Source organism: Dipodomys spectabilis, unplaced genomic scaffold (genome assembly GCF_019054845.1).
Source record: "Dipodomys spectabilis isolate Male_0828 unplaced genomic scaffold, ASM1905484v1 ptg000053l, whole genome shotgun sequence".
Taxonomy (NCBI): domain Eukaryota; kingdom Metazoa; phylum Chordata; class Mammalia; order Rodentia; family Heteromyidae; genus Dipodomys; species Dipodomys spectabilis.
Window position 1 is genome coordinate 11865839 of NW_024870730.1, and position 24520 is coordinate 11890358.

Sequence of the window (24520 nt, forward strand, 5' to 3'; positions counted from 1 at the left end):
CAGAAGTGGCGCTGTGGCTCAAGTGGTAGAGTGCTAGCCTTGAGCTGAAGAGCTGAGGGACAGCGCCCAGGCCCAGAGTTCAGGCCCCACGACTGGACCCCCCCCCCCCCCAAAAAAAAGAAAATATGTAAATCAGTTTTCTTAAATGAGTGAGCTGTCTGAGATATAAGCCAACAATTTTTGCATATATTCTATGATGGCTTTCAAATCCTTGATCAAGAAATCAGTTGTAGGAAATGGTGCTTTGGCTCAAACAGTGGAGCACTCACCTTGAGCTAAAGAGCTCAGGGATGGCACCCAAGCCCAGAGTTCAAGCCCCACAACTGACAAAAAATAGAAAGAAAAGAAAAAAAAATTATTTGTACTTAAAAGAGCAGTTTCTCAGAAGAGATGAGTTCTATCTGAATGACATTACTTTACTCCTTTCTTTTTAGGAGGATGAGGGAAGATGTGTAGCACAGACAGGCCATATGAAGTATACTTCAGTTCCTCTTCCTTAAAAGTCATGTCACATTTTTGTCTATTATAAAGCCATGAAAGTTCCAGAATCTGTTATCAAATAAAATACAGGACATTTTCAGGTGTCAGATTCCATGATCAGGCATCTGTTTATATCATACTGCCCTCAGTTTTCTCTCCCCCGCCCTTTTTTTTTTTACACTACCATGTGTAGTAAAGGTTTGCACATTATCAGAGATTCATAAAAATAATAAATGGAGTGCATTTCTGAATTATTATGCAGTTGCAGAAAATTCAGAATCAACTTTTAAGAACATACCCAGCAATTTTCATTCACAATAATAGGAGATTGATTTACATTCATATTTCAGAATTGTTTGACTTTTAAACTTAGTATTGGAGCAACAAGTATTTGTTGATTGCAATCCTTCTTTGCTTTGTCTGAATCATTTGCCAGATGGTTTCTGCCATGGATATGCTAATTAAAACACATTGCCTAATATTGCTTGCTCTGACTCATGCTATAGCTGGCAGATTTCTCATTTTATGACATTTGTTAACTGTCAGCTCTTCTTTACCCTGCTTCCTTGAAAGTTTTACTCTCCTCTTCTCTTCCCCTTCCCTCCCCTCTTTAGTCTTGAATTCATTTTTGTTACTGTGATGGTGATGTAATGGCTTATAGACACTTGTGCTGGGTGGTTTCTCAGATTCACAAATGCTACTGATTTGAAAAGAGAATTCCAGACACTTTTATAAGACTGTCTCATCTAAGCTAATTTTAGAATGAGTGTGTTAAATGAAATGTGCCTAAAATTGCTTATTAGTCATAGTAGGAGGTATCCTTTTTGTCCTTGGGAAACAAGAATCATTAAAAGTATTCATAAAGATATCTTAGTGTATCTGATTCAGTATATGCACAGTTTGTTGTTTTAATTTGTAATGAACAGTTGGGATTTTTTGGAATGAAATAAAATTTGGAGTTTATTTGAATGCAGATTCTACAAAGAATTTTAAAGCATAGTCTAAAATGGAAGAAAGTAATGATGACTTATACTTTCAAAAGTAGCTATGAATTTTACTTTTTATATTCACTACACACATTATTGCATTAAAAATTCTTACTCCATTTAAGGCCCATTTAGTTTTGTGCAAAACAACTAAGTCACATGGCTCAAGATGCTAAGTTATACTGTTTTTTAAAATAAGATTTAAAAAAAAAAATATACCAGGGTCATACACTATACTTTATCATGATTTGCTCATGGGACCACAACTATGAGAGAGTATGTTCTGGGAACTTCTCACTAATTAAGAAATTACATAATCTAGCTTTCAAAGTCAAAAGAATTCTGAGTATTGTGTCAGCTGTTACTAGGTATTTTGGTGTTTCCTTTTAAACAGCTGATCTCTCATCTTAGAAGATACTGTGTAAACAGCCCTATTCCCAAATAAAGGTGGTGAGTGAAGCTCTTCTTTAATTCATTCTACTTTGTTGAAGACTTAAATGTGTAGGATTCTTTTTTATTAAATTAAGTTCTTTAAACTATGATTAATATAGAAGTTCCAAAACATGGTATACATAATAGCTCATTTCCACAAGCTGTATATTTGAGAATGGAAAGAAAGTCATTCATCTCTGAGAGGAAATTGAGCTTTTATACACACATGTTGAATATTCCTTTCTGACAAAAAGTAATAGGATTAATTGTGACTCCATGTAATAAAATTAAACCTAAGCATCCTTTTTGGCCCTATAAGAAGATGCTACTGCCCACTAAAATCAGTTGTCCTGCAACCTGCTGGCTAACTTGCTGTAAAAACTGTAACGTAAGGCCCCTGAAATAGATGCCATCATCACCTCAGCCCCCAAGCATTCATCTATTTAAACACATGACAGAAGATGGTAGAAGACAGCTCCATAGCTGTTCGTGTGCTAGGAGTGTTATTGTATTAGGACATATATATGCCAGCAACTTTTGAGTTAAAGCATTGAAGCACTTTCTCTCTCTCTCTCTCTCTCTCTCTCTTCCCCCCCTTTCCCTCCCTCCGTGTCTCTCTGTCACCCTCATCCCTCCCTATTTCTCTCACATTAAAAAAAATTTTTTTTACAATAAACTCATTCTTCTTTTCCCCCACAAGCAACTTTTAGAGATCCAAGGAGCACCAAATTACAACTTTCTGTTGTAGCAATTACACCCTTAATACTTATTTGAATAGGTTTCAGTGTTTTACTTTTTATTTTTTAAAAGGCAACGGACAACCAAGACGGAGATCTATCCAAGACTTGACTGTTACTGGAACAGAAACTGGTCAGGTAAGACGTCACATTCAATTTCTTTGCCTATGAAGACTAATGATAGAAATTAAGAATTAACTGTAAGATATTTTGTGAAATTAGTTTATTAGTTAACCTAAAAATATGGTAGAGAACCTCATTGGCACTCACATACGTAATGAAAAAGGAAGTGTAGCTACTATAATTAATTTTACAAAAGTTAGGGTAATTTGCTTGAAAATGCATGGGAAAGTAAATTATTCAGTAGTGCTCATTATACATGATTTTCACATGTCTTAAAGTATTTAGTGTTGTAGTTTAATAATTTGTCATGAGCATTGTTCCTTAGTGTTACATCCTTTTCCTGATGAGGGGAATAAATGTTTCCACAGTAAGATGCCCTCCTCTGGGGTCACCCCAAGGCTTTAGCAACACCTGGAGAACTCTTACATCTTTTTATCTAGCATATCCACTGGATTTGTGTTTTGTGAAATATCCTCAAGAAAATATTTGCTAAGCCAAGGGATGATCTTAAGTATAAGTCTTGTGTGTTTGTCTCAGTGTCCTTCTAAGCGTCCACTGTCACTTTGAGGTAGCCCAGACAGAGCTAACTTCAGCCATTGTTGACTGTAGTTCAGTTCTAACTACCAGTTATATACAAGTAGCTCAGTCATTTTTTCCTGTTATTCAGCTTACTGCACTTGACATACCATTTTTTAATCTTGTTCTCTAAAATGAAGAATTAATTAGTTTTTTATTATTTTATTTTCAGTTGTACAGTAATTTTAAGAATACAGAATGCATCTGAAGTAGTAAAAATCACAGCATGGTCCATATTTTATGGGAAATTTTAGCATGCCTTAATATAAACAATGATTGTATTTGTGATAATATGTATAATACTTTAAATACTAGAAAGTTGTTTTCTTATTTTCATTTTTATAAAATACCTTAAAATTTGGAGATTGTTTATAGTTACTAAAAAAATTTGAAAGTCTTTTATACCCATCAACTACAGAACAAAACATTTCATATATGCCCCATAATGCCTACATACATGTACACATCTATCCTGAAAACAAAGAGATACAGATACATTTTGTTAATAGTTTTTTGTCATATTAGTGGCTTGAAATCCTTATCTTAAGTATAAGGCTTGTATTCTCTCTTATATTTTCTCTTATGTCTTTATTCAGTGTTTTCAGCATACCTGTCTTTGTGAAGCCTCAGAACTTTCAGCTGCTGTTTTTCCCTTTTTCTCCCCCACAAATACTTGAAAGCTTTTTGTCAGTCCATTTAGTAGCAGACAGTTTGACATCTGCTTTGATTCTGTAGAGGCTTCATGAGCTCAGCCTTTTAAGCTGTCTTTACTATTGCTGTTGACATTCCAGTTATGAGAACCTCTAGCCAAGTATCTTCCCTTTGACTTGGAATGAGAAGCTTGCTCTACGACACAGCAGGAGTGGCTGCTACTGTGAGTGCTCTTCTCAGGACTCTAAGTAAAGGCATTGCTGTAATTCAGCATTTGATATCCCTGTACTAGGCCTTACTCATTTCTTCATAAGTCCTGTATAACTTGGAATTATGATTATTAATTGTTTAATTTAACAACATCTAGTTAAACACGAGAGGCAGGCTTTGGTTGGAGAACAGTCATTTGCATGAATTGTCATAGACTATTCAAAAAGATTTGGAAAAAGAAAGTTTGTCATAGCACTAACACCTGTTCTAAAAATAGTTGATATAATCAATTATACAATTATTGTACAACTGGTGTTCAAAATCAATGTATTTTAACATTACTAAAGTATTAAGTAGTTAATGTCCAATGTCCATTTAGGATGAGAGTGGCAGACAGTAATCCTATTGAAATCTCTGATAAGTGACTAGTAATTTAGATCTCTTTAAGTACTATGAAGGCAATATGTATTATTTGAAAAGGAAAAGTATTTACAGTATAAATTTCTAAAACTTGTTGGTACGGTTCTTTCTGAAAGTTGTTAAAGCAGTAGTTAGGCAGATGCTCAAGTTCTTTTGTTTCTTTTTTTTTTCCTGGCCCTGGCAATTAGTAAAGAACCTGAAGAAAATCTGGCCCATCCAGTACAGTTATCAGAAAAAATGGGAGGACCTTACTGATAAAACTTAACATTATGGTTGCATGGATTGACTGGAGTTTTTGTTTGGGTTCTTGGCTTGCAACATACTCTTAATAAAATCACTTGGACTTCCTTCTGTAGACTAAAATTAACTTGATTGGTTGCTGTATTTGTATTTTTTTTGAGCAGAATAGCAAACAATGTAAACTTCTTAATTAGCAATGTAAATCTGTATGTAGAAGATTATACCTTCATACCTTACAACTCACTATTAAACACAGTTATAATTAATCAGAGTTTTTTGAACACACTCATCTAGCCTTTGAGAAAAGAAAGAAAGAAAAACAAAACAGCCCTAGACATCTAAGAACTGATTTGACACTGGGGCCTCAGTATTGGACTTTATTATTGTTTTATGAGATATAATCACCCAGAACACCAATATTAAAGAAAATTATGCTGAGACCATGGCAAAATGAGGCAGAACAAGTCAATTTTATAATATCTAAACAAAAACAAGGTGATGTCACCCATAATATGCTGTCCTGTTGTCTTCCCAATATGCTACTCCTTCACAGTTTGGCTCCATCCTCACTCTGGTCTGATTTCTGTATGGAATTGTCCCTACCGTTGACAGCAGCCAGTCTAAAGGGAACTACTCTCCTATAGATCCTTCCAAAGATCAAGATCACTCACCCACGTCTAAATTCTCTAATAGGTTATTTCTGACTCTGTCAAGAGTGCTCTCCTTCACTGCAACAAACATTAAACTCAACTCTTTCTATTACAGATATATTCCAGGGAGACTGTTGGGTAGTATTGGCAGTACCAATAAAGCCCAGTCCCCCGGGAGCTTTGGGGCAGATAAGAGTTAGGAGTTCTATTCTCTTATCAAATAGAGAACTACCATAATAACATTTGCCATTTGTTATGCAAAACTTCTTACAAGCAGATCTGTAAGTCTTAATTGTCTAAATATCAACCCTGTACAAGTACTTTGTATTTCTTAATTGTAGGTGAGAAACTGAGGATTAGAGAACTTTAACTAAGTCTCTGTCTTATACTTCCAGTAATGTGGGTTATAACCAGTTTTTAAATCTAAATTTGATTCCATAGTTCAGAAACTGTATATACTATCAACTGTTGCATAGAAAACTGGGTATAATATGTGTTCAAAGTAATCCTTGTAAATGTTTAGTATTTTGGTTTGTGGAATTCTGTATCATAAAGGAGTTTTTAAAGATATGGTATTTAACTACACCATATCTTTATATAAGGCTAACCCTTAATAAATAGTGATATGATACAAAGTTTGTACAGATGACTGTACATATTTACTTTTTATACATCTAAAATATAGTCCAAGTGTGCCTTCATGCATGTTTTGTTTAGTATTGTATCCAATAAATATCTGTTTTCAAGATTCCTCCAGAAGCAGCTACTATCACTGAAAAACTCTGTTTTCATGATGATAGTTACAATTATCTAGATGTTTAGACACATTGCATTTCTATGTGGACTTGAAAACTTACTCTTTTTTTTTTTTTTTTGGTCGGTCATGTATGTGGCCTGAACTCTGGGCCTGTGCGCTGTCCCTCAGCTCTTCAGTTCAAGGGTAGTGCTCTACCACTTGAGCCATAGCGTCACTTCTGGCTTTTTCTGCTTATGTGGTGCTGAAGACTCAAACCCAGGGCCTCATGCATGCAAGCCAAGCACTCTACCACTGCCACCTTCCCAGCCCTGAAAACCTACTTTTACTGGCCAAATACATGACTTTGGGCAAGCTCCTTAATTCTCACAAGCTTCAACATCCCTATCTGCAAATAGAGATTTTTTTACCCACTCCTTATTTCTCCCTACACATGGAAATACCAGATACACAGTAAATGCTAATCCATATCTCCCTGCCTTCGGAGAGGTATGCCTCCAGTAACCCTTAGTACAGCTTCCTTGTTCTCATGATGGTATTATTACTAGCCAGAAATAAAACAAAAATAGCACTTGGGACAAAAAAGTACACTGGCATTTTATTCTTCATATCATGAGAGAATTGGTATCAAGAAACATGAAAAGTATTTATTTTCACTACCTTTTTCACATATTACTATACATTACTATTACTTATTTAAAGGATACAGTTTATTATCCTACTTTGTTCATTGTCAGTCTGCATTTTAGTATGAATAAATTTTCTACTAAAACTCTCAACCAGAAATATATAGCATGATAGTTTTGAAAAATTCCTGGTTCATAATAACCTTTCTACTGATAGTTTAAATAATAATAAAATTTTACAATTTTCTTGTAAAGAATTTTAATTGATCCAGAATTAAACAAACTTCACATCATTAGAGTAGTAAGAATTCTTTTAAGAACATCATCTTGAATCGATTTAATTGAAGTACCTGTGAGTGGCTTCCATTATGGAGAAAGTGCCCATGTGAATCCATTTTTTTAAACTGTTTGTATTATGGAAATGCCACTGTAAGTCAGCATTTAATCTCTGATTTTTGCTTATATAATTTTAGCAACTGAGAGTTCTGAGGGTATTAGATAGCTTTAAATAGTAGCACTGGGCAGAAGTTCTTTACTTAATGAAAACATTTCTCCAGTCTTGCAGGTGAGACATAAAAAGCCTCAGTTTTATTTTTGTCTGTAAAATAACTCCTAATTCCTTCTTATAAATTTAGAGAGAAAATTCTGGTCAAAAGCCAGTTCTAGTTCATGTCTGCTGATGGTCATTTGCCCCTGTAGTTTAAATTTGGCTTGGTGTTTCTTTGCTAGGCTCTCTGCTGTGTGGCATTTCTGTATTCTCTTAACAACTTTCAAATCCAGTCCTGTGGCAAGTCAAGTTCAGTTTATATCTTGTGAACTTGACAGTTTATATGGAATAGAATAAAGTGATTGTAACTGCCTTGAAGAAGAGAACAACCTACATGAGTTCTAACAGTTCATAGCCCTCAGGATCTGGCCAGTGAGATTTAGAAATAGCTACTAGAAGAATAAGGTAGTTTTTATAATTGCTTGAAAGCAGTAACAGAAATGTATCTACAGAGTAGTTTGTTTAGCTATTCAAAAATAAAGTTATAGTTTATTTTTAAGTATTTCTTTTGTGTTTATTAATATCTTTGCCCATAAGAAATAGAACTGTTGAGGAACTGGAAACTTGTGCAAAGCATTTTATGTCCAAGTTTATGATTGTATAGAAACAGACTATATATATAACCAAAAGAAAAAGGAAAATCCTGTGGTACATTTTAACCACTCATATGCTTTATAAAAGGTCTGTGATTGAGATGTGAAATTGCTGATAAAAATGGAGCCAGAAAATGGAAATTTTATATGGGTCCAAGTTTCATACATAACCATATGGCCCATGAATGAATGTATGTAGAATCAGGATTTAAAGCTGAGAAGGAAACAATGGCATAAAGAATTGTAAGGAGAGATAGTCTTAAGTGGGTGACATCTATCTGCTGTGTGTTGCTGGGTGAAAATTTCCGAAGTGAATGGTGACAGCCAATGAGCAAACAGTGCATTCAGTATCATGTTAGGCATTCTTCCTCAAACACAAGGTCTGGCCATGCACAAAGAATGAGAACAGCAAGAACAACCACGTAACATTGAAGGGAGGCTGAGCTGGACTTTACAGAATTAGGAGAGAGGATGATGACCATAACACACAAATTACCTTTGTAAGGTTAGTATGAAGGAAACTTAAATTTTGGAGATGTCTGATACAACAGTAGAAATTACTTACATTTGAAAGTTTTAGTTTACTCTTTTTACTAAATACTTTAGAAATTTTTAACATCCATGGCCAACTAGTAATATCATTACTTAAATAAAACTAGGAAATGGAAGTCAGTGTTCTTGCTAGTAGCATTGTTATTTATATTTTGTTTTTACTATGTTTGGCAATTCTATAAATCACTGTTTCAGTCTCTTAGTATTTTCAGCATGTACACTTAGGCCTTTGCATCAATATTCCTAATTGTATCTTGGACCTTCACTCAAGGAAAAACTTTTTTGTTAAATTACATGCTTAGAAACTTAGGGTATCTGTAGATGGTAAGCTTAGTTTTTGCTCACCTGAGAGAAAGAGAAGAGAGAGAGAGAGAGAGTGTGTGTGTGTGTGTGTATGATGATTACATTCTTCACATTTTTGTTTGCCAATCAATTTGAGATTACCACAAGTTTTCTGTTAGCACTTAATAAATATTATTTCACTTTATTCTGGCTTTCCTATTGCTTTGAAGAATTTAACTTGTACTAAGGATAAAAATTAAGTACTCCTTATCTGGTATTTATGGGACCAGTTGTTTACAGTTTCACACTTTTCAGATTTTGAAATACTTGCAATTGGGGATGAGAATCACTCTAAACATGAAGCTTATTTAGAGAGAGAGAGAGAGAGTGTGTGTGTGTGTGTGTGTGTGTGTGTGTGTGTGAAGCTTGTGTGTGTGTGTGTGTGTGTGTGTGTGTGTGTGTGTGTGTGTGTGTGTTGTCGGTCATGGGGCTGTGGGCCTGGGCACTGTCCCTCAGTTCTTCAGCTCAAGGCTAGTGCTCTACCACTTGACCCACAGCGGCATTTCTGGCTTTTCTGTTTATGTGGTGCTGAGGAATCAAACCCAGGGCTTCATGCATGCGAGGGAAGTGCTCCACCACTGAGCTACCTTCCCAGCCCCAAAGCTTATTTTTTATATGTACCTTATACACATAGCTTGAAAGTGATTGTATGTAGTGTTTTATAGTGTACTTGTATTTTTACTATGACTTGTCACATGAGGTCAGGTGTGGAGTTTTTGACAAGTGGCACAGTGGCAGCATTCTGTAAATTTCCTGCTTCAGAACCTCTGTAGTTTCAGTTTGAGAGATTAGAGTTGCTTAACCTGTAATCTGCCTTTTCTCTTTGCATGCTATTTCTATCTTGTATTTGTCTTTCTTGTATTTAACTATGTATGTCCTCTGTTGAACTCAGGATGTAGGTTTTCTTGTATATACTTCATATTTTTATAGTCATGATTTGTTGTCTTCCATGGATTCTGTGGAAATACTTTATAGATATACAGTACATACATTTTTCTTCACTCCATCTAGAATCACCATTAAGAAAGACTTAACCTACTATGCTCCTTTCCCTCTTTTTGGGGGGAGTGTGAGTGATGGGTGGGGATGGTAGGGATAGTGACAGGGTTTCATTATACAGTGCACACTCACCTCAAACCTAAGATCCTCTTGCCTCAGCTTTCTACATGCTAGTATTACCAGCATGGCTTGCTGCGTGCTTTTGTTGGTAAATTCTTCTAGCTTACTTTTTTCTCTTAGTAGCAACTCTGATCAGGCACTAGTGGCTCACATCAATAGCCCTAGTTATTCAGGAGGCTGATACCTAAAGATTGAAATTCAAAGCCAGCCCATGCAGACAAATTGAAGAGATCTAATTAACAGCCAAAAGCCATAACTGGAGGCATGGCTCAAGTAGTAAAGCACAGCCATGACTGAAAAAGCAGAGGAAGAACTTGAGGCCTTAAGTTCAAAAGAAACTTGTTGAAGTTTTAGCTTTAACAATTTCTCCAGTGTTACCTCCTATCCTACAGAAGCCCAAAGCTGTGTTAAAATGAAAGTTTTAAGGCCTGGTGTTCAGTTGATGCCCTTAGCTGAGGTAAGACCAGCAGCTTAAACCCTTCCTAGTCTCCTAACCCCTTGCTTTGTTTCTGGCTCAAGAATATTTTTTTCAAGCTCAGCAGTTTTGAATAAGTATTGTGTATGAGTGGATATAAATTTCTACATATACATAGGTAATAAGTATTCTTGGAAGGTTTATTTTTGTTTTCAGGAATGTTTTAGGTCCTCTATTAATGAAAATGGAAGTCTGTCTTTTTGCCTCTAAATGAAAATTACGTTAAAAGTCATATTTTGAGCTGGATGTCATGAACCTGTAGTTCTAGTAGTTTAGAAGGTTAAGAACCAGATAATTGTTCAAATCCATACTGGGTAGCAAAGTCTTCAACACTCCTCTAAAAATGCTGGCTAAAGGCATAGCTCAAGTGGAAAAGCTCCAGCAGAGCAAGCAGGCAAGGGTATTAAACAGGAAGCCCTGAGGTAAAATAAAACTAGTACCAACAAGAAGAAGTCACATTTTCTTTCTTCTGTCACTCCTTACAGGTGAGCAGTAGGTCATCCAGTCCTAGTATCAGAATGATCACTACCTCAGGACCAACCTCAGAAAAGCCAACTCGAAGTCATCCATGGACCCCTGATGATTCCACAGGTGACCTTCTGCTTCCTCACTGTACTATGAAATCGAATTCATCATGTTTGTGTGCATTTAGGCCTGGCATTAATCTTTACTAAGACAAACATTACACAGTGGTTTAGATTTTATATTAATAACACTAGCTATTTAGCAATAAATTCTCAAATGTTGTTTTAAGTACTTTGAACGATCTTGACCAATTCTGTAAATTTTTTGCTTTCAGGAACTAAACCTATTTTTTGAAAATAGTTAGGGAATGTTTTTTCCTAGTTAAGAAGCCTGTTTTGTTTAGTTAATTTTTTTTTTTTAGGTTTGAAAGGATATTCTTCATGCTTCAGTCTGATTTTTCTATTATGAGCCACTCCCCTGGGTGACAGAGCTTCAAATAAATCAAAATGATAAAAACAACCACCATCATCTTCATTTCTGTCTTTTAAGGACACAGATATCATTTGCCTTAGTAAGAACACAAACATCTGATTATTGACTTTATGAATCATTTTAACTGATAGGGAGAACTTCATTACACAGACCTTTGAAAGCCTATTCGAGCCATAGAACTTCCCAAACACAAATAACTTATCACAATGTTAATATTAAAACTTACCCGACTGAAGGTGCAGATGGAATAGTTTTGTGTTGACAAGCAGTGAATATTACATTTAGTGAAATTAACTTTCACTTATATAAAAATATAATAAGTTATTTTTATGTAAGAGATTAAGAGAACATCATTACAAATACCTAGCAGTTTACTTAAATGAAATTTTTTATTTATATTTTATTAGATCAGAGAAGGAAAGATGATCTCTTAGACCTTGGAAAATTAAGCCATTTCAGATTTTACGTAAGATCAGCTATGTTATTAATAGTTGCAATTAAATTGAAATTTAAAAGTCAGCTTTCTGTCTTCAGAAACTAAAATGCAATTCAAATATTTATAGATACCTGGCATGGTTTAATCAAGTTTATAATTTAATTTAAAAAATTAAGTGGGTGGCTTTTTTTTTCTGTGTCATGTACGAGGAAACTATGATTAGCCACAGCGTACTGTCTAGTTTTAGTAAGTTTAAATTTAGTGGTAGAAAAACTCCTCTAAGTTTCATCCCCATCACAGCTCACTGCTACTCAGCACGTTTAAAATTCATCATAGACATTCTCTTCTCCAATGGTGGACGACAGGGAAATGGTCTTGCCAGCTTTTATCGTTAACATTCAGGTGCTGCCAGCTCCTTTTGGTTCCTGAACCAAGGGAACTCTTCCTGACATTACAACATTTGTTCAGATCTGGGATTCAAATTGGCAGAGCTTCCAAACTTCAGTCTAAACTAGTCTAGACATGAATCAACAATGCAGCAGGTTGTCAGTCACAGAAGTAAAATCAAGATTTTATTTCCCGTAACTGCTGTACACTTCTACCCTTCTACCTCTGTCTCATTCTTTTCTTTTCCCATACCTAAAAATGCCAAACAACAACAATAGCTAAAAATACTGCCTGATCCCAGGCTGCAATAGCAACTGAATTTTGTCTTTGCTTTGAAATGTTTTGCAGATGTATCCCTTCATACAATAATTTGTCCCTAATAGAATATAGTATAAGGAACAAATAGTTAAGGTGTTTTCTTTGAAAACTCCATTGACCCAGTAAAAATTATTAGTGTTATTATCAGTTAACCTACTTAATAAGGTATTTTTATATAAATCTATGTATTTAAATGTATTTTATTTCAGTGTTTTCCATGTATTTTGAGAGGAAAACTAAAACACATAATTTAATAATCAGCAGATAATGAGCACTCTTTAGTTTTAATTTATGTATAATGAGTATAAAGAAAGACGACATACCCAGAGTATCGATCTAGTGAGAGAAAAACCTAGACCAGCAGAGGGAGCCACAGAATGCGAATTCACCGCATTCTAGACAAAGTACTTAGATGCATAAGAAACATGGTCCAGTCTATATAACCGTGATACTGCTGTGACACACATTCATGAGGTACTCATAACATTACACCACTAAATTTACAAGCTGAGTGTTTTAACAAGAGACAAATAAGTTCAGATCTTGTACAATCCTTTTTTTGGTTATTAGTCATACAACAGAAGGGAGAAAGCAGCATTCCCACGTGAGGGGAACTCACCCATAAGCATTTTAAATGGCAAAAAGGTTGTATTGGGGTCTAGGAAGTTGGCTTAGTGATAGAGCGCTTGCCTTGCATGCATGAGGCCCTGGGTTCGATTCCTCAGTACCACATAAGCAGAAAAAAAAAAGCCGGAAGTGGCACTGTGGCTCAAGTGGCAGAGTGCTAGCCTTGAGCTAGAACTGAGGGGCAGCACCCTGGCCCAGAGTTCAGGACCCACGACCAGACCCCCCCCCCCCCAAAAAAAAAAGGGGATTGTATTGGTAAGAACAGAAAAAACAATTTTACCTAACTTAACAAAACCATTCTAAGTCTTAACATTTAAGTGAAACACTAAATTGTATTAATAGCTGAAACGTTAAAAAAGAAAAAAAATACTTTCAGCCAAGCAGTAGCTCAAACCTGTAATCCTAACTACTTGGAAGGCTGAGCTCACAGGTTAAGGCCAGCTGAGGGGGTAGAAAATATATAAGACCTCGTCTCAACAAAAAAGCATAGGTGGGGCTGGGAAGGTGGCTCAAGTGGTAGAGTGCTTGCCTTGAGCTGAAGAGCTGAGGGACAGCGCCCAGGCCCAGAGTTCAGGCCCCACGACCAGACCCCCCCCCCAAAAAAAAAAAGCATAGGTAAGGGGGGCACATCTGTCATCCCAGCCATGGTATAAGTTGTAAAACAGATTGTAGTCCAGGTTAGCTCAAGCAAAAATAAGATCTTGTCTCAAAACAAAGCAAAGTGCTGGGGTGTGGGGCTCAAGTGGCAGAGCACCTGCCTGATAAGTACAAAGTCTTGACTTCAAACTCCCAATACTACTGTGTCTTGCTATCATGTGACCAATTATAGATATTAGAAGCTGGATGATTAGTTTCAAGTTAGCAACATGTAAGAAAGTGAAATCTTAGAAGTTTTAGGGGGAAAAAAAATAAAATTCTATTAAGTTCACCATGGAAGAGCATATTTGAATCAACATAGTTTGTTGCTTTATCCTCAGTGTAGTAAAATACTAATGCATTATATTTAGATACTTATATTTAGATACCTCAGTGTAGTAAAATACTAATGTATTATATTTAGATACTTAGTTCTAGAGTATGTGTGTATATGTGTGTATATAAGTATATATATCATATATATACTTACATATATATCATATATATAAGTATATGATATAATGAGTTATATAAGGTGTCAATGATTTAGTAAAGAACCACAGGGGTGGAAATGTCAAATTGAGAATGCTTTTTCAAGATACTTAAGTTTTAGTCAGGCAGAGGAGAGACATCATTTTTAGTCAGTTTTAGTTTTGTGGAAAGTAGTTTCTGCTTAGCAATGTAAGTTTGAAACTGTTCTTGAGGGCTGGAGGAAAAGGTTGGTTTAAAAAATAACAAATTAAAAAAAAATAATAACAAATTAACTGTATTTCTTGTTTACCACTTTGGGAAATACATGTGTGTTATTTTAGGGTAGATGCCTCAAGGCTCTACTCCATTTTTTTCTGTCACATTCCAGTATTTAATAAACATTACTTATTCCCATTGGGAAGCTGAGATGGGAGGATTGTGAGGGCCAGCCAGCCCAAGAGCACAGGAGCCAGGGGAAGTTCCAATTGTAACGTATATTTTCATTATCTTTAAGTGGTTGCCCAAAGGCTTTTCTATTCAACATGTCAGCTTACAAGTACTTTGGATCTTGATGAATACCACTGCTTTTATAAATTGCCTTTTCCTGCTTGACTTCATTTGGTCTTCTCCTCATTTTGTGTAATTTTGTTTATTAGCACACTCAGTGACTTTGTTTGGTTCTTACTGTGTAGCCTAGGCTGACCTCCAACCTACAGTTCTGTCTCTGCCTCCCTGAGTAGCTAGAGTTATAAGTACACAGCACACCCCCAGCTCAGTGACTGAAAGAATGCCTAAGGGTTGGAAGCATAGCTCAGTAAGAGGCACTAAGTCCAGTCTCCAGCACTGCAAAATTTTAAAAGAAAAACCTAGAATATCAGTCATCAATAAGTTAGGAGATTTGTGAATAATCAGATCTCCTTAGTTTTTCATTGGAGTGAATACAGCGCCTTTGCTGTAATTCTCACCTTGTCTTGTCTACACCACTCTGTGGCAATTTTACCTGATTAGAAACATAAAAGCCATACATTCAACCTGATGTTCAGTAAGATTGGCGGAATGCTTGAAGTAACTAATGTGATTATTTGGTATGTGAGATTGAGCTACAGTTCTTTCTAAACTTCCATTTTCTTTCCATACTGTTTGTATGTATAATATACTCTTCAGTTTTCTTCAGTGACTCCCAGTATAGGCTGGATAAAGACTTCATATTAAAACCTATATAAGTTGGAAATGAACCACTCAAAGAGAGTAGTTTTCTCCTTTCCCTGTGGACATTTAAGTTGACAGAATTGAGCAAGCCTTCTCATAAACTGAGCATGGTAAAGAAATGAAAATAGAAAGGCTACCTATCACTGTTTTTGTTTTTTGCTTAAACGGGCCTTACTAAGCTTTAACATACTATGTTCTATTCAGTCAACTTAAATTTTAGAATATACTTATACTTTGTAACTGATACCCTCTTTTTTAATCACTAGAATTCCAAAGCAGACCCTTTTTCTTACCAATTGCAATACCTTTTATTTAATGTGTTACTTTAGGGGAGAAAATGAGATTCTATGAACGTGTTTTCTTGCTTGCATGTACCCAGGAGGAATCACTGAAGTATAAACTTACACTCTCAGTCGTACATATCAAAGTATTACTATTCTGCTTGAATTTCAGATACCAATGGATCAGATAACTCAATCCCAATGGCTTATCTTACACTGGATCACCAGCTACAGGTAAAGGAGTACTTTCTTGGTAAAAGTTTGCTGCTTGCTTCTTAGGTAGTTTATGAGGTTGACAATTGTGTTGATTTGATTGAAGCTGACAATTGCATGTTGATTTACTTGTTTTTAGTTGGCCTCCTTAAACCTTAAAATCAAATGAAAAGCTTTTTAGCTCAATTAATCAGGTATAAAATTAACAGAACCATATGCTTTTATTCTAACAGTCATCTTAAAATTTTTTCTATCTTCAAAATTGCCATGGCATTTTCACTCTTTAATTCTAGTGCATTCCTAACATATGCTCATTCCTATTTAGTATACTTTCTCATGCATTCTCATGTCTATTAAGACTGAAAGTGTAAGTATATATTTCAGTGATTCCTTGTGGAAACAAGAGCCATGAACATCTCTTAGGAACCAGACATCGTGGTATAAGGCTGTCATCCCAGCTAACTTGGGGGGAGGAAGGAGCCACGGAGGTAAAAGACTTAGAAATCAAGGCCGCTTGAGCAACACAGCCCTGTATCTCCCCCAAAAAGCATTCAGTATGATGCATTTTGTCCTGAAATACCACACCAGAGGTTTCAAGTACTCTAGTCATAGTTCTTTAGAACAAAAAGAATTACAACAGCAAAATGTCAACTTAAAGTCTGGGTTAACACTACAGTTTCCTAGGGCCTGGTTTACGCCTTATTTTTAAAAGAGTATTGCTTTGTGCTATAAAAATATATTAACAGTCTATTTCTTAATTCTTAGCTAGATACTGGAGTTTGATGTAATGATTTTTTAACATTCCTGATTTCTTTCAGCCTCTTGCACCGTGCCCTAACTCCAAAGAATCTATGGCAGTGTTTGAACAGCATTGTAAAATGGCACAAGAATATATGAAAGTTCAAACAGAAATTGCATTGTTATTACAGAGAAAGTAAGTTTTTTTCTGAATAAAAATAAACAGAAGTATTGGCCTTGATTGAAGACATGAAAACTTGAATTTTAGTATTAGTCACTAAACACATTTCAAGCTTAAAATTTGTATTAAATTATATTAAATATTTTTCATGCTAAATTCAGCCCTTTTGACATATTGTATTTATTAGTGCTAAGGGAAGTAAACTAGTACTACAAACCCAAGTGTCTTATAGGCAAGTTAAAAGGTATTTAGATTTATTAAGATGTATTATTTTATCTGGGCACTGGTGGCTAATACCTATAATCCTAGCTACTCAGGAGGCTGAGATCTGAGTTCAAAGCTAGCCTGAGCAGGAAAGACCATGATCTTATCTCCCATTAACCATTTAAAAACTGGAAGTGGAGCTGTGGCTCATAGTGGTAGAGCAATAGACTTGAGCAAAAGAGCTCCAGGAAAGTGCCCAGACCCTGAGTTTAAGCCCCACAATGCAACCCCTCCCCCAAAAAAAGATTTTCCTTAGCCATATGTAAAATAATTTGGCTTTCTAATGTTCAATTTTGCTTTGACTTAAGAGACTTTTGTATATTCTTTCCAGATGGATGTTTAAAAGAATAGGTTTTTTTAAATATATGTTTTACTGAGTTAGAGAAACTGGTTTCTTTTCATCCTTAGGAACTCTAGGCCAGGGATGGTTGTAAACACCTATAATCCCACACTTAGGAAGCTGAGGCAGGAAGATCACAAGTATAAGACCAGTATGGGCTATGTAACAAGACCTGTCTATTAACATATATATATACATATATATATATATATATATATATATTTATATATTAGAAGCCAGGCAATGGTGGCTCACCCCTATAATCCTAGCTACTTCAAGAGGCTGAGATCTGAGGATCGCAGTTCAAAGCCAGCTCAGATAAGAAAGTCCGTTATACTTTTATCTCCAATTAGCCACCAGAAAACAAAGTAGTGCTATGGCTCAAGTGGTAGAGCAGTACTAGCCTTGAGCTGAAGAGCTCAGGGACAGCGCCCAGGCCCAGAGTTCATGCCCCACAACCAACAGAAAGAAAAGAGAAGAAAAGGAGAGAAAGAAAGATAAGAAAAGAAAGAAAGAAAGGGAGAGAGAGAGAAATTCAATTTAGTCCAATTCCCATAGTATGTACTTACAGCTTTAAAAAAAAAAAAAAAGCAACGTTTTTTCCAAGTAAGTCACTTACAAAATGTTCTACTTATGAAATATTTATGGGTAGTGACTAAAATGTTCATGTACAGTAATAGAATCCCCTTTATTAATTTTAATTTAAATGAAAATGCTTACTTTCCGAAGTGATCTGTGAAGTTTTCTCTTTTTGCTTCAAAAAAGAAGAAAATAGTTTTGTCACAGTTTATTGATTTAAATGAAATCAATTTGGTATCCTAAAGCTAATCCAGGTAAGAAATTAAACATGACAGTCTGGAAAGAGCAGAATTCATTGTGGAATTTCCGGCACTCTGAGGAAACCCTTCAGTCCTAGTTCCACACATGCACCTGTGCACTTCCCTACTCGAATCGTCTGAAACGAGAAATCTGTGTCCGGAAAATGTGACAAGGGTTGGGAACTGTGAAAATGGTGACAGTTTTTCATCACTTAAATGAGAACTACTAGGAAGTAATTGTGTTTAAAGGCTTTGTATTAATTTATTCACTTATATCTGATAACCTCCCTTTAGAAACTAATGGTTAATGTCACCCAAACAAAAGAGACTTCAAGAAGTTTGTCAGATTATGAAAAAGACTCTGAGGATCTTTTGTGAAAGTGTTTGTGAATTGTGTAGCTCAATTGTGGTACTTTGTATTCACCTCACGGTTTCAAAATAGGAAAGAACCTCAGTGGGTTAGCATCCCTTTTTAATTAGCTTATAAATGCCCTGTTAGCTAGTGCTGGAGTTTCATAGGATTGTGACTTGAAGATGCGAACATGAGTACATGGGTGTAGAGAATATGAATTACAAAAACTTCAAGTGTTTTATTTCCCTGTAACCAGCTAGAGCCTTTTCTTCCTTCCTATTCAAAACAAGTATATCAAATGAAAATTTCTGAAACTTATTTTGCCACTTTATCTGCTTCACTAATTGTCTAAGTGAGGGCACTTGTTGAAAGGATTATGGCATTTGTGTGGTTGCTCCAGAGAGTGGGTGATAGTTTCCATTCTGGCCCATAATCTCACTTGACTAGTGTACTTAAGATCCAGAATGATAGACTCAGAAGAAAACTTCTCATTAATTGCATTTCCATCATCACAGTAGGTAAAGCCATGAATTTTTCCATCGTGTGTAATGTTTTTTGTTGGTATTTGTTTTTAGGCAAGAACTAGTTGCAGAATTGGACCAGGATGAAAAGGACCAGCAAAACACATCTCGTCTGGTACAGGAACATAAAAAGCTTTTAGATGAAAACAAAAGCCTTTCTACTTACTACCAGCAATGCAAAAAACAACTAGAGGTCATCAGAAGTCAACAGCAAAAGCGACAAGGCACTTCATGATTCTCTGGGATTGTTAAATTTTAAAATATGCAAAGAAAGACTTTTTTTTTAAGAAAAGAAAAACCCTATGACAACTCATGAGAGTTAGCTTTTTTGATGTGTTCTGAATGCCAACTGCCTATCTTTGCTGCATTGTTACATCGTTTATTTTCTTCCCATGGTCTATATGCAAGTTCACTCTCATTGAATCACGTGGTGGTATCTGTGACTTGGATACACAGCAGTTCTCAACTTCAGAACAGATGCAGTGAACTGTGGCTGTATATGCATGCTCATTGTGTGGAGGCTAGCCTAACCAAACATGGGGAATCATACTATCTGCTACATGCAGACATCATCCTTATTTGTTCCCCTACTGGAGGTAGAACCTTAAGAATGGTTTGGTTTTTGTATCTCATCTCAAGGAAATAATCACTGTTTTTCCATAAGGTGGTATGCACCAAGTTAAAGACAGGGTATTATAGATCTACAGTAATTGGTGGGACACTGCAGAAATATAGAACCTTTAGTGAGTGAGGGCTTTGATGGCAGCACATCAGTACTGAACTTGATCCCACTAACTGGGTCAGTACTGAACTTGGTCCCATTGGTTCCACCCATAAAATATTTACAGGTAAGTGGCAGCTGCTATGCCTAATGAAAGCAGTTTGCTAATTTTCACTAGACTAAAAATTGTTTGTAATACATTGAGCAAAATGGAGCTCTTTTTTAAAGACAAATATTTTTAAATCTGTGGGTATTTAAACAATGGCTTTTATGGCTACTGTTAATATCAATCAAGTGAAGTTTAAATGCAAAAGAACATGATCTAGCTTAAATGATCATGTAATGATTATGAATTGTTTTATCATATATTTGAAAATACTGAGATCATGGAAGATAGAAATAATTGCTCCAGGTGAATGGCTTGGGCTTAGATTTCTTTTTGTTATTGTAAATGAAGAATAAAGCAGGCAAAGCAGGAGAAGTTATTTAGTAGTGGAAGTTAAAGAAGTAAAAATAATCCAAAAATATCCTACCTAGCCTAGACATTAGACTCTGGCAAGCCCATTCTGCAATGCCTGCTGCCTTTCAGCACTTGTGAGAGAATTTCAACACTTATCAGGAGAATGTTTATATTCTTAACAGTACTTTGCTACCAACTTTCAAAGTAACTTAAAGATAATAATAAACTATCAGTGAAATATTAACTGTACAAGCTTGGTTTTTTCAATTGGTATTAAAATAAGTCACCATCAGGCTTGTTTTTTTTTTATCATATACATGTTTTATGGAGAGAAAATAAAAAATGAAGCATAATTACTCAGATTGCTAGAACTCCATCATGATGGCATTATAGTTTTTTCCCTCTGTTTCAGATAAGCAAATTGAAGTTATTAAAAGTATTATTAAAAATGCTAAAGCAAGGCATTATTTTCCTTCCTCCCCCTGAGTTTTATAATGAATCCCTGCTGTATACAAGCAATAAAGGTAAAGGTATCTTTTATTAAGTTGTGTCATTTGTAGCTCTTGGGAACTAAGTGTCTTCTATCACTTGCTTAAGAAAGAGAAGGGTTATTATTACAAACTAATTGTATTACTTAGCTGAAATTGATATTGAACCCAACATATTAGTGGTGAAATAAAATTGACATAGAAAGTAACAGTAGCAAAGCCAAGCTGGTCCTGGCACTAGGCTTTGAGTACATCTGTCACTCCACCAGAAGGGCCCCATTCACCTGTAAGCGGCATATCTAGATGTGTTTAAGTGTAAATGCTAAGGCTTAGCTTTTTCCATCAGTATTTAGTGTTACAAGTTTCAAATTTCATTTCTGGTCAATGATGTGTTTTGCTCTATCATAACATAGTTTAAATGGATTATTACCATTATTATTATTATTATTATATGCAGTCACTTCATTTAAAATATCCAAATAGGTAAATGGATTAAAATAGTAGTTAGGCATCATACCAAATGCAAAAGGTTGTTAGGCAGTTGCTTATTTGTTTACAATAAATTCCTTGGGATTTTCAGTACTGTAGTTGTCCTGGATATTAAGTACAGTTCAGCCTTACTCTGGTTTTAAGTAGTTTCATTGTCAGTCGCATACTTTGAAGTTCCAGTTATCTCTAAATGGCAAAAGGACACTGGGCATAATAGGAATCCACAGTCAGTTTCATCAGTGTCTTCACACATTACGCTTTCAGACATGATTTCAAGGAGCCAAACTTGTTTTCCTACTCTCACTTGATCATCTGTTCTAACTCTCATATTTTGGGAGCAGCAATAACAGAAAGGCAAACAAGTCACTAAATTGTTCTAATCTAAGATATTCAAGCAATCCCTGAACAAATACTAATTACACAAAGCTTTTATCTAATTGAGAGAAATACTTCTAGGCAGTAAAAATTGCTTTTTTGAGGTTGAATAAAAAGTCAGTTAAGAATGTTTACTTGATAACAAAACAGCATATTGGAAAGATTTGTTTAAACGTTATTTGCTAATGTTTGACTATATTTTCCTGAAGTATTTTAGCATATTGGATGTTGTTTCTTCTTCAAGTTTCTGTCATGTTCCTCACTTTAGCTCCTGCTTGTGGCCAGCAATTCCAGGTCTGTGAAACTTCGGTTTCTTTCTCTAAATGTGTGTGGCTTTCAGTGCCCAGCACCTCTCTTCACTGGTAGTAAGTTCTAATTCTGTCATTCAGAACATTTTAATGTAAAATGATGTAATGCAGAAACTCTTGTGCATAGTATGTAATGGAAGGAAGCTTTTTAGATTTATTTTTGTTTTTAATAAAATTCAGATTGTTATTCTAACCTGGTATGCAAAAGTGGTGGCTTCCTTCTATCAGCAAATGAGCAATGAGGTATACTGTTTGTACAGAACCTAATACAAGCCAAAACACTAGTGTTTGTAGAATATCCAACACTGGGGTGCTATAATCATAGTTTTTGAGATGCTGGGTGATTAGCTAATTAGGTTTTAGGATTAAGTGGGTGTTCTTCACAATTTTAGGAGTGTTTGTATGAAATACAACACAGCATGTAAGTGATTTTTGTCATTAAGATCTAATTTCCCCTAGTAAAACTAGTTTACCTAGTTTCCCCTAGGTTATGGTGATGGTGAGTATTTCACTTCTTTGTAAACTAACCTTCCAACTTATAGGTAGGCATGCATTTTTATCTTTGCTTTTACTCCAGTGCATTATTTTGCTCATTTCTTTTTTTGGGGGGGGGGGGGGGAGGGTCCCGTCGTGGGGCCTGAACTCTGGGCCTAGGCGCTGTCCCTCAGCTCTTCAGCTCAAGGCTAGCACTCTACCACTTGAGCCACAGCACCACTTCCGGCTTTTTTTTCTTTTTGCTGATGTGGTGCTGAGGAATCGAACCCAGGGCCTCAGACATTCAAGACAAGCGCTCTACCACTGAGCCACCTTCCCAGCCCCTATTTTATAGCTCATTTCTTGACTGTTTACTGGTCACCTATAGAAGCTGAACTATTTGTAATGTAGAATTTTATGCCCATTTCAAAGAATTCCTATCTCCAAGGTGCTAATAGCTAGCTTACTGCTGTGGCTGTTTTTCTATATCTTACCTGGTTTAGGTAGAATTTCAAGCATGAAAATCCTGCCATTCAGCAGCCCAGGCTGGGAAAAGAACACAGGAAACATTTTCAGTTGAATGGCAAAGGAAGAGAAGAGGTTTCGTGGCTACCAATAGAGTGGCCACAAAACCGGCATTAAGACTCCTGTGTCTTAAACCTAAATCCACTCTAACCTGTGCCATTCTAGAATTTAAAATTCTCTTCAAGTTCTGAGCTGCTCCTGCTTTTATGTTCATTTACTTCCTTTTTCTCCCCTTCAATTGAAAGATGTACCAAAAATGGATATCCAAGTAAATGCTACCATGGGGCCTGGTCTACAAACAAGATTTGTTCTCCATTCTACAGGGAATTAAGGCATAGCCTCCCCTTCCATGTGCACACCCCCCCCCCATTTTGGTGTTTCTTGTTCTTGCTTATTTTAAGAGGGGTTCTTTTAACTAGAATGTAAATATGCAGTAAATTGTATCCATTTAAAAGTATAGAGATGAGAGCAAGTGCAGTGGTTCACATCTATAATCCCAGCCAACTGGAAATCTGAGTGGGAAGACTGTAGTTTGAAGTCAGCAAAAAGAAAAGTTAGCAAGACTCCATCAAGCCAAGTGTTAAGATTCATAGCTAAAAGGATTGTGATCTAAGGCCAGCCTCAGGTATAAAGAAGAGATCCTATTTGAAAAATAACAAAGCAAGAACATCACTAAACCTGTGGCTAAAATGGTTTGCAAGCACAAGGTCCTGAGTTCAAACCCTAGAACCACCTCAGTTATAATGAGTTTTGACACCTGTATCAACTTGCAAAACCATTCTGCAATCAAAGTCTTGAGCATATCTACTACCCCTAAAAGTTCTGTGTCCCTTTGCAGACTAGCCCTAGACCTCAGACTGACTGACCAGTGTGCTTTCTAATGCCAGATGCCTTGTGTTCTGTACTTTCACCTCCAAAGTAGTACAGAATGTGGGCTTGGCTTCTTAATTGTTCCCTTACTTAAATAGTTTAAAATTCTTTTGAAAGAAATTTTTATTTGAATTATTTCTAGTAAATGCTTGAAACTCATTGTTGGCCTCCAAAAAAAGAAAATCTTATTTAGAAGGCTTTAGATGTGTTGAATATGGCCAGTTTGAATCAGTGTCCTTGTCTTTGAAAACATTTGGGGCAGTATGCAGTAATGGTGAATGTAATCTTCTAAAAAGCAGTATTTGACATCGTATCTGGTCAGGTCTATGATGATGATATTAAGTAATTACATAAACTTCGCAAATTTTACAGTACTGTGGGATAGTAATACCTGAAGTCACAGACACATTTTAACCTTCACAAGGCAAATTGTCATTATCATGCTCTATAAAGTGTGAATTTTATGAGCTTTGACAATACAACTATTTCTTCCACGTTGGATGATACACGTACATTTCTTTCCTTTTGCTTAGTGTCAGCTGTTCCCT

The 24520-nt window shown here is 35.8% G+C and overlaps 1 protein-coding gene across 2 annotated transcripts in view; it reads left to right on the forward strand.

Moving 5' to 3' along the window:
* The window catches only part of Map3k7 (mitogen-activated protein kinase kinase kinase 7), a 67287-nt gene extending 44991 nt beyond the window's left edge, over positions 1-22296 (forward strand). For both annotated transcript variants that reach the window (XM_042679525.1, XM_042679526.1), the window contains 5 exons: positions 2709-2773; positions 10999-11104; positions 16008-16069; positions 16867-16982; positions 19317-22296. In XM_042679525.1, the coding sequence (XP_042535459.1) occupies positions 2709-2773; positions 10999-11104; positions 16008-16069; positions 16867-16982; positions 19317-19497 (530 nt within the window). In that variant the 3' untranslated portion in view covers positions 19498-22296. The remainder of the gene's footprint in view (positions 1-2708; positions 2774-10998; positions 11105-16007; positions 16070-16866; positions 16983-19316) is intronic.
* Positions 22297-24520: the final 2224 nt, after the last annotated feature.